This window comes from Lithobates pipiens, unplaced genomic scaffold (genome assembly GCF_037356315.1).
Source record: "Lithobates pipiens isolate NorthernLeopardFrog02 unplaced genomic scaffold, aLitPip1_a1.2 Scaffold_18, whole genome shotgun sequence".
NCBI classification, from domain to species: Eukaryota; Metazoa; Chordata; class Amphibia; order Anura; family Ranidae; genus Lithobates; species Lithobates pipiens.
The window spans coordinates 435683086-435698951 of NW_027507758.1; the positions used below are offsets into that span (position 1 = coordinate 435683086).

Genomic DNA, 15866 nt, shown 5'->3' on the forward strand with positions numbered 1-15866 from the left:
GCTTCTTTGAACTCTTTGGCACGTATTCACTATGCCCTGTGAGTAGCACTACTATGTCACACATTTTCATACATTTCACAGAGCCTATCTTCTGAATTACAGGGGTCCTAAGAGGAGGGGTTTCAGGAGTCATGAGTCAGTAAAGGAATTACTGCTTGCAGGCAGCAAGGTGCCATGGGATATATAGTCCTTAGAAATTGACAGTAAACAGCAGAACAGAAGCTGCAAAACATGCAAGAAGTTGTGGAAAGAGATGGCCAGCAGGCAGAATTCACAACACAAAAGATATTTTTCAAGTAAACTTATATTGGATTGTCAGTAATCACTTTTGTTTGTGTTGTCATTACAATGCAGACATTATAAAATGAACCAATATGCTGTGATTATAGATCTCCATTAAACACATAAGTTATGTATTGTGTGTCTTTATGGATGAAAAAAATCTACTTGTGTATGCCCAGTGTATATTTGTATGTATTTGGCACAAGATCCATTGTAACAGATTTTTCCTGCCGTGCCTGAGCAGAGTGTGGAAGATGCAGGGCTAATCTTGCTTTATCAGTAGTGCATTTTGTCTTATTACAAGAAGACAGCAATGTGCCAGCTGTTTACCCTATAGCCCTAGTCCGGGAAGATGTTCACTACTCGTTTCTCAGTATGTACAGCTGAAACTGATTTTCTCACGGTTACAAGATGTCAGTTGAAAAACACACTTGTCCTTATAAATGATTGAAATACATATGCCCCAGAATGCGAGTAGAATAGTTAAAGTAAATAAAGTACATTGTAAGATTTCATACAATAAAGACTACTGTACTTCGTCAGTCTTCTGTGCAGAACAAATCCAATGTCCCATATACACAATTGCAGTTTTCAAAACAAGTCTACTTAAAAGATTTGTTCACAATTCACTCTCAAAAAGTGTCAGTTGTCGTATCCTTTTTTTTTTTTTCTTTGGTTATGGAGGATTTATGAATTCTCTAATATTTTAGGCCATTATTGAATTAGCTCATGTTGATGAGAATAATTTTATTTTATTATATATTTTAGCCTTGTGTTTGCTTATTATATTTCTATGGATGTAACACATTCTGCAGGATGGTTGTTTTATTAATAATAATAATAATAATAATAATAATAATAATAATAAACATTATTTTATATATCGCCTTTAAAGGTAGCATCTCAAAGTGCTTTAAAAGGAAAACACAAGAAATGCACAGGATAACATAAAGGAAAAAATGACAATTATTGGAAAGCTTGTCTAAAGAAAAACATTTTTAGATTTTATTTGAATGAGTTTACAGAAGATGACTCTCTGACATTATTTGGAAGTGAATTCCAGGGTTTTGGAGCATAGCAGAAGTCTCCCATTGAGTGTAGGTGAGTAGGGGGGACACACAGAAGACAAGGATTTGAGAAGTGGAGGTTATGAAAGGGGGGGGGGGGTAAGTTGATAAAAGTTCAGAGATATAATGGGGTGCCAAGCCATAAAGAGCCTTATAGGTGAGCAAGAGATTCTTAAAGTCTGTGCGAAACCTGATGAGTAGCCAGTGCAGGTACTCCAGGATAGGGGTAATTTGATCACTTGCATCAGACCTAGTCAGTATTCTGTCTGCAAAATTTTGAACATATTGAAGTCGAGTGATAGTGGATTTAGGTACACCAGTGAGTAGAGCATTGCAGTAGTCAAGTCAGGAGAACACAAATGTATGGATTAGCTTTTCAGCTACAGTGTATGATAGCATAGGAGGTAGCCGAGCAATGTTTCTCAAGTAGAAAAAATGATGGTCTGGCAACATTTTGTACATGTGGATCAAAGGTTAAATTAGCATCAAATATCACCCCTAGATTTTTCAAATTAGACTGAAGCTCAAGTACAAGGCCATCTACAGATAAGCTATTAGGACTGGCCTTGCCTAATTGATGGGGGATGCCAATAAGCAGTCTTGTCACAATTGAAGAAATTGTGGGCCATCCAAGTTTTTATATTACAAATACTGTTGATAAGAGGGAAGCAGCCAAAGTAGAATCCGGTTTAGTGTGGATGTATATCTGTGTGTCATCAGCATAGAAGTCATAATTGAGCCCATGTGATCTAAACAGTTGGCCAAGTGGAAACATGTAAATGCTAAAAGAGAGAGACCCAAGATTGAGCCCTGAGGAACCCCGTACTTGACTGGACTGACTTCAGATTGGAACCTGCCAAGAGAAACAAAGTGACAGCAATCAGTAAGAGATGACCTAATCCATTTCAGAGACAATTCTAAGACTCCAGATATGGTTTGAGTTGGACACACAAGCAAATTAAAGCCCAACTTCAGCTAAGACTTTTTTATTTCAAAATGTATTTAAGACATTTTTCAAGTAACTAGACAAATGGAAAGATCCACACAAAAAAAAAAAAAAAAAAACAACAAGCCCTCCAACATTTATAGAAAATCACATAAAAATCAATCATAGACACCAATTTCAGTCCAGACCACTGTACATGGTATACTCAAAGATTCTGTGAAAAAAAAGGTAACAATAAAAAAAATCAAGAAAAAGGACAACTTGGGGGAAAAGTCAAACACTTATCCTATAGGTAACCATATTTTTAATATACGGAAAGATCGTATTGGTAGCACAAGCAAGTGGCTAAGGAAAAAAAAAACCCACCAAGGGGAAGATACAAGGGAAACAGAGGAAGAGAATAGGGATGTGTAGGATATGGTATTAAAAGACAGCCACCCAGAGCACATGGCCACTCTGGAAATGCAGGAGTGTGCCAGGGCATAATACGAATCAGGTAGGTGCATTAAGTTCCCCTATATAACATTAAGGTATAATCCAAAAAAACAACCTACACCATTGAGTGAATAAAGACAATATTAAATAACGTGTGACTGCCCTTTTAAAGGATGCATATGCATCTATTAAACCAGAATATATAAAACCAAAAAGATGGACCTAACAAAAGAATCTTTAAATCAGTATTAGGAAAGTGAACTAAATAAATCTATTATAAGTCCATATAAAAAGTTTATGTGACTCCGATGAGATGAGAGCGGCATCACCTTCTCTTGTACATCATATTACAGGCTGATTTGAGTTACCATTTTCAATTATTTTAATAAATAATACTACACTATGAGATTTTCCCATTGGATTGTCCTATGGCTGGCTTGCTGGTTTGAGATGGGATTGTTATCACTAGACCACTTATTGGAATGGATGGCGTTAGAGGAGAGAAGGATTATAGCTCTGGCTAAAAGTTGGATTGTCCTATGGCTGACTTGCTGGTTTGAGATGGGATGGTTATCACTAGACCACTTATTGGAATGGATGGAGTTAGAGGAGATGAGCATTATAGCTCTGGCTAAAAGTTATATCCTTTGTGGAGTGAGCACTTCACATAGAGGGGTCAGCATGTAGAGGACTTGTCACCATTGAATACTTTTTGGCACTTGGACACACTCCTAAACTTTGTGGACAGCCTTCCCAGAAGAGTTGAAGCTGGTATAGCTGCAAAGGATGGGCCAACTCAATATTGAACCCTGCGGACTAAGACTGGGGTGGCATTGAAGTTCATGTGTGTGTAAAGGCAGGTGTCACAATATTTTTGACAATATAGTGTATATATTCAGGTGCCCGCTTTTTTAAGCAGTTACAGCACTAGTCTTTTTTTTTTTTATATAAAAAAAGATTTAACTCGTATGACTAAAGCTGTCAGTACATTAGTTTGTCCCAACCCCTGTAACTGTTACATTTTCTCCACAGCTTGGCCTGCATACAAATGTGTAGAATATAATTAAAGGCATGTGATTTAAAAAAGGCATTTATAAAATTAATATTATTATTACAAGTATTAAACACATACATTTCCAAGAAGACAATGTATTTCTCTATGTGGTCTTCTTCGTACACAAGATTATTAATTCCCAGAATCCATACTCAATCTTGTAGAGTCAAAAATACTATTCATTCTGTACAACTTTCTTATAGCACGGTAAAAAAAAAAAAAAAGAACTCTGTAGGGTGTTATAGCCTCCATCTACAGTTAGCTTACTTTCAAGCTCAGCAGGCCTTAATAGACTAGTATTGTATGGCAGTAGTGGTTGGAATAAACCTTGGCGAGTCTGGAGGTCAAGTCTCCCTGGGTTTAAACAGACACTAAGAGCCTGGCAGAAATCACTAGCTCCAGTCAGGCTTTGGAAACAAGTAGATTGGTCAGGTCAACACAAAGTATTCCTGGAATATTTTACAAGATTTAATTGGCTCATAGAATGTGAAAAACGGTTGCATTTCAACGCATTTGTAACAAATATATTAAAATAATTATGTGCCAGCCCACTGTAGATCCTTAATGATGCATTTGCCATAGCTGAAGTTGTCTCCTGTGAATGAATGAACATATGAATGAATGAATGATTTTGACAAGAAATTCCAAAGAGCAGATTCATCTCCAGCATGCATAAATATGCTGGCACTTTCACCCTTTTCACATCATGTTAATGAATGCAATGTTTTCATGTCTATAGACTTGAGACTGCCCCTTGGGTTACTACCAGAGGAATAGTGCGTCGGCTGTAAGCCTGCTGCTGTTGGACTGAACCATGTTAGTGGTGTTTTTTTTTTGAATAGCTGAGAACTGGGTTACATACAATACAGTCTCCTGATGTTTAGTGGATTAGAGTGCTTTTTTTCACCGTACGATGACAACACAGCCTTTGCTCAGAGTTGCAGCTTAGTGGCTCCTGCTCAGCTGTTTAGATTTATTCTGCAATGGGAAGCAGATCTTGTCAGGTACAATAACTATCATCTGCCTTAACATAGAAGCTCTCAAGCAACATCTGGACTTTCTTTTAGCTCGAATGGCTTCCCTGCTGGCGTCTGAGATGTACCATGTGGTAGGAAGTGTAGCCACTTCACAAGGATTCAGGCTGGCACAAATGGGTTAGTACCTGCTGTAAACTTTGTCCTGGTTCCTATTCTAGACCCGTGTCTTTGGTGTTTTTTAGGGTGTCCTCAACTGCTTGAGTTGTGTGTTTTGTAAGCTTCACTTCATTTGGTGTTATTGGTCTAATTTCAGAAGTATATAAGTTTTATTTTTTTCTTGAAAGTGGTTCAAGATTGTTGGAGGATGCTGTATGATATCTAAGTGCTAACAAATGTTCATACTAAAGAAACGCTGGTTATGGATGCTTTCCACAGGCTGTACGTTACTTATTTTCGTACTCCCAGCACAGATCTTTGGGATGTTCACGCTGTCACAATATATTAGACTGTTGCTGCCTCCACTCTATTAATCACACATTTAAATATCCATGTCATGGCAAGCTGCGCTCTAGCCATCTATTTTAAAAAATGGGCTAAAGCCCTCTGACAATTTAAAGAACGTGTTTTTCTTAATGGCGCTTCATTCGTACCTAAGATCTGAAAAGTTCCATTTACTTAAGCGATTAAAAAATGAGTTTACCCTGACGCTGATTATTGCTTCATTTAAAATTCATTTTATTATTTATGTATAGCCTTCTGTCTTTCTATGGCGTGATATTGTGTTTTTTTTTCCTTTGCTATGCACATTAGTATTCCAGTCATTTTTCAGAGGTGTTACAGATAACAATATTGCACAAGTCTGTTTGTGTCTAAATAGAAGACGCAAAAGTCAAACATTATAATGCATACAGTAACCTTTATTGTAGAGCATTCAATCCATTGTTCATAAAATTAAGCATTATTTTTTAATATCGAAATAAAGTAATGCTTTTATTACCGTGTATTTAATGATCAGTTTAATATATCAGGTAAAATGCAGAACCAATAAATTACAAATTCTAATATATTTTTTTATTAGCTACATTTTATTAGGATGCATAAGTCATAAAGTATTATAGTATTTACTCACATGCAGCTAAACAATTCAGCAGTGATTTGTTTACTATGGTGTGTGCGTTTTCATGCCGTAAAGGCTGTTGTGAAATGCATAGCATAACAAACTCTACAACAGTTAAGGGGGTGACAAATCGGAAAGTCTAATGGCACTGCAAGGCTGAAATGACATTGTTCAGGTGGAATAAGAGGGATTAGTGAATGTCACTGTTTGTTCCAGTGCATTGCGTTTTCATCTAATTTCTCTCCACATTTAGGTGTATATTATAAAACACAGCAACGATGATGTGCAAAGTGCAGAAACCTGTAGGAGCTGGAATTCTTCTTTTATCTTTATATATGTTTAACATTTTTAACAAATGCAAATGATCATCATGAATGCTTAAAACAAAGTGAACTTCTGCCAATTCCTTGGTCAGATAGTTTCACAGATGTTTGGAAGTTTGGAAAGGTTGCTTCTGTTCTAGTTCACCTGTTGAATTGAATTAGCAAAGGCGCTGTAAAGATGTTATAGAGATGATGTTTTTTTGCGAGATAAGCAAGTACTTTAGACTGGATTTGCAATTATGCAACTGTGTTTTCATGTGCATTAAAATGCACTGGTAGCATTAGTAAATTAATTTCTCATCAGCTGCGAACACATGTCAACACAGTACATAATGCACTTGACCCTAAATGCAATTGAATTGTGGTGTGCTGTGTTGAGCAAAAGTGGGTCAAAAATGTTTTTTGAGGTGTTGAACCACTGAGCGCCAGTAGGAAGTGAATAGGCGGGCACAATGCATTTTAATAAGTGTTAAACTTGCATTGTTAGACATAAATTGGGCTCTTAAAGGAGAAGTAGGGCTCTTTTGGCCCTTCTCCTTGGGATCACAGGTACTTCATTCTGCACTCCTGTGACCTGTTTTCAGCTGACAGTGGAATAAAGCCAGCTGACTTCACTGAGCCAGTACAGGCTCTGGAGAGATCCCAACTTTAGGGCTCGGCTCACACAGGAAAGCTCTGCATCCCTGTTCTACGTTTCAGGGCCGAATCTTTGCCTGAATCTGGCCCTGAAACAAGGCCAAAGACGCACAGTGTTTCTATCAAATGAACTCCGAAGCCACCCCGGAGATATGTGAATCAGCTCCAAAGAAAGTTGGTTACATTCTCCTGCTATGCAAATTGGACACAGGGAAACCCGCATCCAATTTGCATAGGTGTGAACCCAGCCTAATGTTGAGATCCACCCAGGTGCCTGGAACAGAAGCTGGCTCATCCTCTCAGTGAGCCGTTGGGAGACTAGGCCAGCTGCTCCCGCTCCCTCCACAGTCCAGTGCTCGGTGCGCCAGTGAATGCTGGAGGGGCAAAGCAAAGAGCCGGTGGCTGATAGTGACCGCTTTTTGCTCATTGAAGACTGAGAACTGAGCAATCAGCTGTCTTTGATCGCTCAGTTCTTGGTGTAGAGGTGGTGGGGGACATTCGCAGCATCAGTCGGATCCTGTCTTCCCCTAGGTGAGTATGTTTTTTTTGTTTTTTTTTTACATTCCCATACTTCTATTTAAAGCATATCCAACTCAAAAATATCAGTTTCATATATTGCAGCTTACCAATCCTTAACGTCCTATAACTAAAGGCAAAACTTTTTCTTTAGTTTCGATAGAGCGGAGAGAGATTAGAACACCTGTCATGTTTTATTGCAGTCTGTGCCCCGTTAAGGAGATTCATTCTCTCTAATTGTCCTGTTTACCATTATCATTGATAGTGAAAGTAAAAGAAAGTCCTGAATTTTGGGTTGTCCCCATAAAAGTGGTGGGGGGAAATCTTCCAATGAGGATGCTAGTTCTGGGGACCCAGGGGTCCCAAAGGAATTCCCTTAATTTGCAGGCATTTTCTCTCACTTACTGTATGGCTATGGGACAGGAAGTGAAAGGAAATCTCTGCAATGGCATACAGATGGCAGGAAAAAAAATATGACAGGGGTTGAAAACCCTTTTTACTCTATCCAGAATGAAAAGAAAAGTTGTGCTTTTAGTTCTACTTTAAATGTAGTGCCTGCACTAGTTTTTTCTTTTCTTTATTTTCACACACTGGTTCAGCCTATAACCTCACTTGCTGTTATATGGTAGCTGAACTCGATGGAGGAGCAATGCAGCTGCCTTGGACAGCAGCATTTCAATCTGGGGAGAGGGTAGTGTTAGATACTTAGCAAATTTAGAAAGACGCGACTAACAAATTAAAGCTAACACCAGCTGACACTTTATAAGCGGTTACAGTAACTTTTTTTTGTCCTTTTTGGGATAAATGTTTTACATAAATGTGTAAAGACTGCCCATTGTTTGGTAATGGTTTGTCCCAACCCTCTAACTCCCACTTTTGCTGAACAGCTTGGTCTCTTAAGGGAAGTTGAAAAATAACTTTTTGGCTTACTGGCTGGATCATCAGATAAAAATAAAGGAAAAAAGGCCTAATAAAAAAAAAAAGAAAACATGGAAAGGTTACCCACTGGGTTTTTTTAGCAGCAAAATAAACAGATGTAAAAAAATGGTTATTTTATTTAATAAAAAATTATTAAAATATACAGAGTTTAAAATATGAGCTCTGGTTTATGACATAAAAACAGGATAACCAAAATTGATGGTGACATTATACATCATAGGAACAATGTTTACAAATTACGTTACACCATAGGATTATGCATAAGAATGGGGTATTCTTATGCATCCTATAGTGTAACGTAATTTGTAAAAGTAACCAGTTTTTTACAACTACCGTATTTATCGATGTATAACACGCACCCCAAGTTTAGGAGGGAAGTTTAAGGAAAAAAACTTTTAGGAGGCAAGTTTAAGGAAAAAACCTTACATTTTAAATGCCCATCAATGTAGCCTTCCACTGTCCCCCTACAGCCCTACACTGTTCTCCTGCAGCCTTCCACTGTCCCCCTGCAGCCCTACACTGTCCCCCTGCAGCCCTACACTGTCCCCCTGCAGCCCTACACTGTTTTCCTGCAGCCTTCCACTGTCCCCCTGCAGCCTTCCACTGTCCCCCTGCAGCCCTACACTGTCCCCCTGCAGCCCTACACTGTCCCCCTGCAGCCCTACACTGTTTTCCTGCAGCCCTACACTGTCCCCCTGCAGCCCTACACTGTCCCCCTGCAGCCTTTCCCAAAATTGCAGCATGGTTAGTTTTAAATTTACCGCCACCGTCGAGATCTTTGGCTCCTCCCGCCGCCGCCGTTGAGATCTTCGGCTCCTCCCGCCGCCATCGTCGAGATCTTTGGCTCCTCCCGCCGCCGCCGCCGAGATCTTTGGCTCCTCCCGCAGCCGCTGTCGAGATCTTCGGCTCCTCCCGCCACCGACATAGACCGAGCAGAGGGTACTCGGCTACTCGGCTCTGCCCGCAGTAACGCCCCTGTCCCGCCCCTTGTCCTGGCTCCTGTGATGGACACAACACCGGGCCAATGGCGGGACGTAAAGGCTAGGAGGTGGGACTGGGCGTGACTGAGAGCAGAGCCGAGTACACAGTACACTCGGCTCAGCTTGGTAAATGTCGGCGGCGCTCCACAGACAGCGCAGATTGGCAGATCGGCGGGGGGATCGGCGTATAACACGCACCCATGATTTCCCCCCGATTTTAAGGGGAAAAAAGTGTGTGTTATACGTCGATAAATACGGTATATATATAAAAAACCCAGGGGGGACTTTTCCATGTTTTCATTTTTTTGGGGTGTGCAGCTCCTTTGACTCGAGTATGTGTTTTTCCATGATAAAAGGCCTAATAAAAGGAAAAAAATGCAGCCAACACATATAGGCCTCCTTCACACAGGCAGCTGGGGCTGGTGAAAACGGGTGGTTGATCTTTGGTTTTACCACCTCCTGACCGCCCACCTTCTGAAAAGTGAACCCAGAGAATGAACTAAGCTTTAAAATGGTCCTGAACCCAAATGCAAGAACATAATATATTACAGCATACCAATTATTTGTTGTAGTGGCTGCATTCGTATACTGTATATCGTATATATTTTTCAGATGAGAAGTCATCGAATGCCGCGTACACACGATCAGAATTCTCGTCGGAAAAAGCTATGATTGTTTTCCCATCGGAATTCCGACGAAATTTCACTCAAACTGTCTTGCCTACACACGGTCACACCAAATTCCGACGGTCAATAACACCGTGACATACAACACGTTTGATGGCACTATAAAAGGGAAGTTTAATGCTTCCAAGCATACGTCTAATTGTTTCCGAGCATGCGTCGGAATTTTGCGAGTCGGAATTGCATACACACGATAGAAAAATCCGATATAGGTATCGGAAAAATCCGATATAGGTGTCGGAAAAATTAAGAACAGGCTCTCAATCTAAAGACCGTCGGAAATGCCAACAGAAAAAGACCGATGGGCATACACACGGTCGGAGAATCCGATGAAAAGCTCCCATCGGACTGTTTCCATCGGAAATTCCAGCCCTGTGTACGTGGCATTACAGTCTAAACGGAGGGGCGACATTGCTTTTCCAAGGATGTGCTGAAACCAAGCATTGCCTATATCAGGGAGAAAAGTTGGGTGGGTCCGTGATCCCAGGATGTGAAGATTGCATACAATCTACAGTTTTGTTTGTTTTCCTTCATCCACATTGACTCATAACAGTAGGCTTTTGAATGGTGCAGCAAACAGTGTTTAGACTGCAGCATCTTATTAAATATTAATGCTGAAAATATTAACATATTTAATCAAGTTAGTGCCAATAAAAGATTATGAATCTTGAAAGACTATTAGAGTTGTTTCCCCAGTAAAAGTGGCAAGATGTATTCCAGTTAGGGTTATGGTTTATTCTCCTTAGTATAATATTCATGAGCTTTACAAGTTTATTTGGCAGACAGTTTGGCGTGGTCATTAATTTATCATATTTGCACTTTTTTAGTGCTTTGCAATTTCTAAAAGTTTGGATCGAATAGCAAACAACAACTTGGATTTTTCAAATGTGTCAGATGAATATTGTGTTACTTGTCACTCCGTTTGTTGCCTATATAGGAATATAGACTCTTCCCATGTGACTTTGCTGGTACTTGGTGGTTACACGGGGTGAGCCATGTGCCCAGAAGTACGAGGTATATAGGTTTTTTTGCAGGCTTAGAGAAAAAAAAAAGTTCACTACAAAATTTCTTTTTATTTGAAAAACAGATTTCTAAGATAATATTGTAATGTTATTTTATTATGTATCAGTTAATCCTTACAGACATAGCAGTAGAATAAAATACATGATAAACTTACAAGACTTGGCTTTGTTCAGCAGAGTGGTAATTATTTGATGCTTAGATGGATGATTTATATTGATGTGTTATATAAGTGCGTACATTATAGTTGATACCATTAACATTATGAAGGCCATTTGCTATGATTTTTGAGGGGATTTCAAGTGTTTTTGATTGGGCTGGGTCTTGTATAGTACCATATAGCTTTTAATTAATGAATAGTGTATTGTTTGTAAATGTTAAAGTACATTTAAACTCTAACTGAATAACATCTGGCTGTCAATGCACTTTGTACCATAAAATATTGCAATGCTTTTTTTTTTTAAATAAAGTACAGTTTTCTTTTTTTTTTTATCCTTTATTGCATATCAGCATTGCTGATCACCCCTAGTTTCCTTGCAACCACTTAATATCTAAATGCATGCACTACAGCCAGGGCCGTCTTTAAGGCAGGGCAAAAGGGGCAGCTGCCCTGGGCCCTGTCATTATTGTGAGGCCCAAAGCAGCTGCCTCATACTTGCCAACCTTTCCAGTTTAAATTCCCTTGTCCCTTGAAGTTTTAGTCCTGTTTGTGTCCCAATATCTCAGTGTAAAATGCTGCTACTAATGCTGCTCAGCTCTGCCCTATTTTGTACAGTTGACTCACCTGCAGACCCTGGGTTTACATGTAAATTACCGACATTCATTTGTAAATAGCTGAGGCCGGCGGCATTGATATGTAAATAAAGGTGGCTTTCATATATATCATGCCCCCCTGCAGTAAGGAGATGTGCTGTAACCTATAGCAGCAAGTGATTACTGTACAGTAATCTCTAGCAACCAATCAACAAGCAGAAATCATGTGCTGTAACCTCTAGCAACTAATCAGCGAGCCTTAATGTGTACTGTAGCTTCTAGCAACCAGTCAGTAAATAGTAATGACATGCTGTAACCTCTGGCAACCAATCGCAATCGCTGCCTGATCTGATACAGTAAACTGATTTTAAGTCTAGCTGCTATTTATTGTAAGACTCAGAGAAGTTGGAGATTGAAATTGCATGGGGGAGGGGGGCCCCAAGAAATTTTTTGCCATGGGTCCAATCAATATTAAAGACGGCCCTGACTACAGCAGAGCCTCTCCCATCCTCTGGAACTCGCTACCTCCACTGGTCCGGCTATCCCCTACTCTTGCTACCCTCAGGCGATCCCTGAAAACTCATCTCTTTAGGGAAGCCTATCATGTCTCCAACTAATCTCCTACCACTTCCATCAGCTCATTCCCGACAGTTATAACCTTTTGTACCACCTGCCCCCCCCCCTATTAGATTGTAAGCTCTTCTGAGCAGGGCCCTCTTAATCTTCTTGTATTTTATTGTATTGTAACTGTATTGTCTCCTTTTTATATTGTAAAGCGCTGCCTAAATTGCTGGCGCTATATAAATCCTGAATAATAATAATAATAATAATAATACAGCAGTAGCTGCATGCTCAGAGCAGGTTTCATGTGGGACATGCGAGTGCAATGCGGGAGGCATTTATGTTGGTAATTACTATTAATGATGTACGGTTGTGAGCATGGTTCACGTGGTTTACATTGGTGGCAAGAGTTTGTTTCTAATCTCCTGCATATGAGCGACAAAAAGTACAAATGGGTTTTGAGTTCAGGCCCCCTATTATTAACTAATTGTTAGGGTAGGGCTTCAACCCCAACTTAGCCTCCAGGAGAATGGATGAACAAACTGGCCATATTTGATGTAGTCAGAGGTCTGTCATTTATTGGCATTAATGCTACCACTACTAAATGATATATCCCTGCTAGATTTAGTATTTAAACAAGCTGGCGGGGATCCTGGATGATATTATTGAGCAAATCTGGTCATGGCTAAATTTGGTCAATGACGTCACCCAGGATCTCCGCTGGCTTGGTTACACACTAAATCTAGCAGGGATATGTAATTTAGTGGTGGTAGTGTAAATGCCCATAAATGCCAGACTTCTAGTTACATCAGCTAGGGCCAGCTTTTGCAACAGGACTTTTTTGTTATTATTCACATTTTTTGTGAATGAGTAAAAAGGCTATATGCCCTTATGTACAGTCACCTGGTAGGGGGCAGATATCTTGATGCCGCTTTATTCTACAGGTGGCTTCCAGATTCTGATATGTCCCCTGGCAGACTCCCACAGCCCTTTTGGGGGAGAGGATCCCCTCTCCCCTTCCACACACCCTGCAAGATACCCCTTTAATGTTGAGGGCATGTAGCCTGATATAGTTAAGGAGGGTGACTTCAAGCTCACTGCACGTCCTTTCCTGGCCAACCAGGCTGCATGTCTTTTATTATTATTATTTTTTATGGGGGACTGCATGCCGCTACTTACATTGCATTCAAAAATCCACAATGTCTTCTGAATGCAAACAAGCTGACATTTATTTAGGGTGACATTATTAACCAAAATGCCACTTTTAAATGAGTATATCATACTGTATACATAATTTCATGTGTGGGTTCAGGGTATCCCCAAAGTACATTTTTAAAGGATTTGTGTTTTTTTAATGTTGTCTTTTGAAATTGGTCTTTGAAAAGGCCAGAAAAAAATAACAGCATTACTCTCCAATAGACGTTAATGGGGTTCAACACTATGTTCAGGTTTAGCAGATTTTTCTCCTGGGTTCAATGAATCTATTAACTTTTCCAGATTTGGTCACCCCTAATTAGGGCTAGTAAACCTGCAGAAATTGTGTTGGCCAAATCATAGCACCATATGATGGAAGAAGCAGAGTAGTTGCGCATACACAGGTGCAAAATTATCCAATCAGAAGCCCATGAGTGTGGCGGTATACCTATATTCTAAAATATTGTACTGTTTCTGTACCCTTATATTCTAAAATAATAATTTTTTTTCATTTTAAAGGTTGCACTTTTGTGGCATTAAGCAGCTATCCTGTTTAGTGTCCATCTATCTCTGTGATGAGCTTCAACTTCCAACCATTGGTCCTGTTTTTCCATATTTGGCACATAGTCATTATTTCATGCCATTCACCATCTGACTTATAAAAGCCCAATTCCATCTTAAATATATTAATTACACTGATTCCATTGTCTTCCTCTAGGGTGGATAGTTCCTAAATGCTGCAGAGAGCTGCTACATATATTGACATGTAACATGGCCCCATTTTCCTGTTATATTGGCCTGCATGGTATCGCACAACTTTAAGGGGGTGGGCCCATGGCTATCTGGGCCCACAGTAAGTGTGTTGAATGATTTTGGCTATCATATAAATTGGAAGGGGAGTGGAGCTGGACTGCAGGGCAGTGAAGCACTAAGTGTGCATGGGACAGCCCTGGAGAGGATGTGTGTATTGCAAAGCAGAGCTACTTTTTTATTTTTAAACGTGACAGCCAGGAAGGATGAAATTGTGGTTTTAATCATTTTGTAATTTTTTTTAATTACTTTAAAATAACTTTTTTTACCAACTGTTGGACTGTTTGGTAACTCAGTAAACTGACTTGAAAACACACAGTTCAAGTGCTCGATATGCATATTTTATCGCTGCTGCATATTACCAATTGGCAGTAATCCAATAGAACAAAATCCTAAAATTACTCTGAATTTCAATGTATTATCATTATCTCGTAGGAAGGAACTAAAGGGGGTCTATAAACCATACAAAAAAAATCTAGGTGACCTTTGATTGTTAGGGCAGCAATCCAGTTCCGTAGGAATCCAACCAGGATATCAACTAGTGCAAGTGGATTGTAAGGTGAAGCCTGGCCATTGGGTTTTGTTGTTTATGTGGTGAACGGAAAGAGCTTGTTTCTGGAACATATTTAATGTTCATCTACACACTTGGCATAGCAGCTGTGTAGGGAGGGGAGATGAGCACCTGGAAGGAATCAGGATAAGTGATAACAGTGAAGCTAGGCATTGTTCACCCTTTGAGTAGCAGGTGAGGCCTTGTAAGAGACTTAACCATCATCAGTGAGTGGGAAACAAGACTAGCAACCCCAGTGAAGGCTGAGATTCCTTGCTTTTTCCAGTGAGTTGGGGATTATCTATTACTAGACTGTATGTGTTGTGAAGTAACTCCTTTTGGAAGAAATAATTCTGTTTGTAGAGCCATCACAAGCTGTGTAATTTGGAAAGGTATGTTGACCTTTATTCCCAACAAGTGGAAGACCTGGTGGTGGCTCTTGGAGAGAAAATATATTATAGAGGTTAAAGGTTACTGACACATATAAGTTCTGCTTTTCAAACTGCATTTCTTGAGATCCAATTTATTCCTCTTGTACAAGACCAGTTTAGACAAACTTTATAAAAAAATGTCAGGCGGTTTGGGGTATTACCCCATTAATGCAGTACGTGGGCATGTATCTGATTGCATTGTTACAAAGGTTATCCTATGTTTTCTGTGTGATTAAATTGAAGTACGCAGAACACACACGCACAATAGAAAACATGCTTTTGCATTATTTGAAATCCTTGACAAAGCGTTAGTGTGTGCACACTGTAACTGTGCGGTCAGCAGTGAATAATTTGAGGTTATATACTGCTATAAATTATTCAAAATAATCATTGTGAACAAGAGATCTGTAATTATATTGTGTTTCAGATAAATAAGGATAAATAGGAGTGCGTGATCTGTGATGTGCTGGAATGCCGCTAAACCTCTGATTTTAATTGAATTGACTGAAAGGGGGTTGGAACCGTAAGCTGTTATTGCTTAATAATCTGACTGTCTATCAGCTTTCAAGAGGGCTTTCCTCTTCCCTCTTGC

At 39.6% G+C, this 15866-nt stretch overlaps 1 protein-coding gene across 6 annotated transcripts in view; it reads left to right on the forward strand.

Annotated features, from left to right (window-relative positions):
* Positions 1–15866, forward strand: part of PLCH1 (phospholipase C eta 1) — a 400513-nt gene that overhangs the window by 178115 nt on the left and 206532 nt on the right. For 4 of the 6 annotated variants that reach the window (XM_077488114.1, XM_077488117.1, XM_077488118.1 and 1 more), the window contains exon 1: positions 4673–4938. The exons of the other annotated variants lie outside the window; for them this stretch is intronic. In XM_077488114.1, coding sequence (XP_077344240.1) covers positions 4857–4938 — 82 coding nt within the window. In that variant the 5' untranslated portion in view covers positions 4673–4856. Of the gene's footprint in view, positions 1–4672; positions 4939–15866 lie in introns of those variants that run through there. 6 annotated transcript variants of the gene reach the window in all.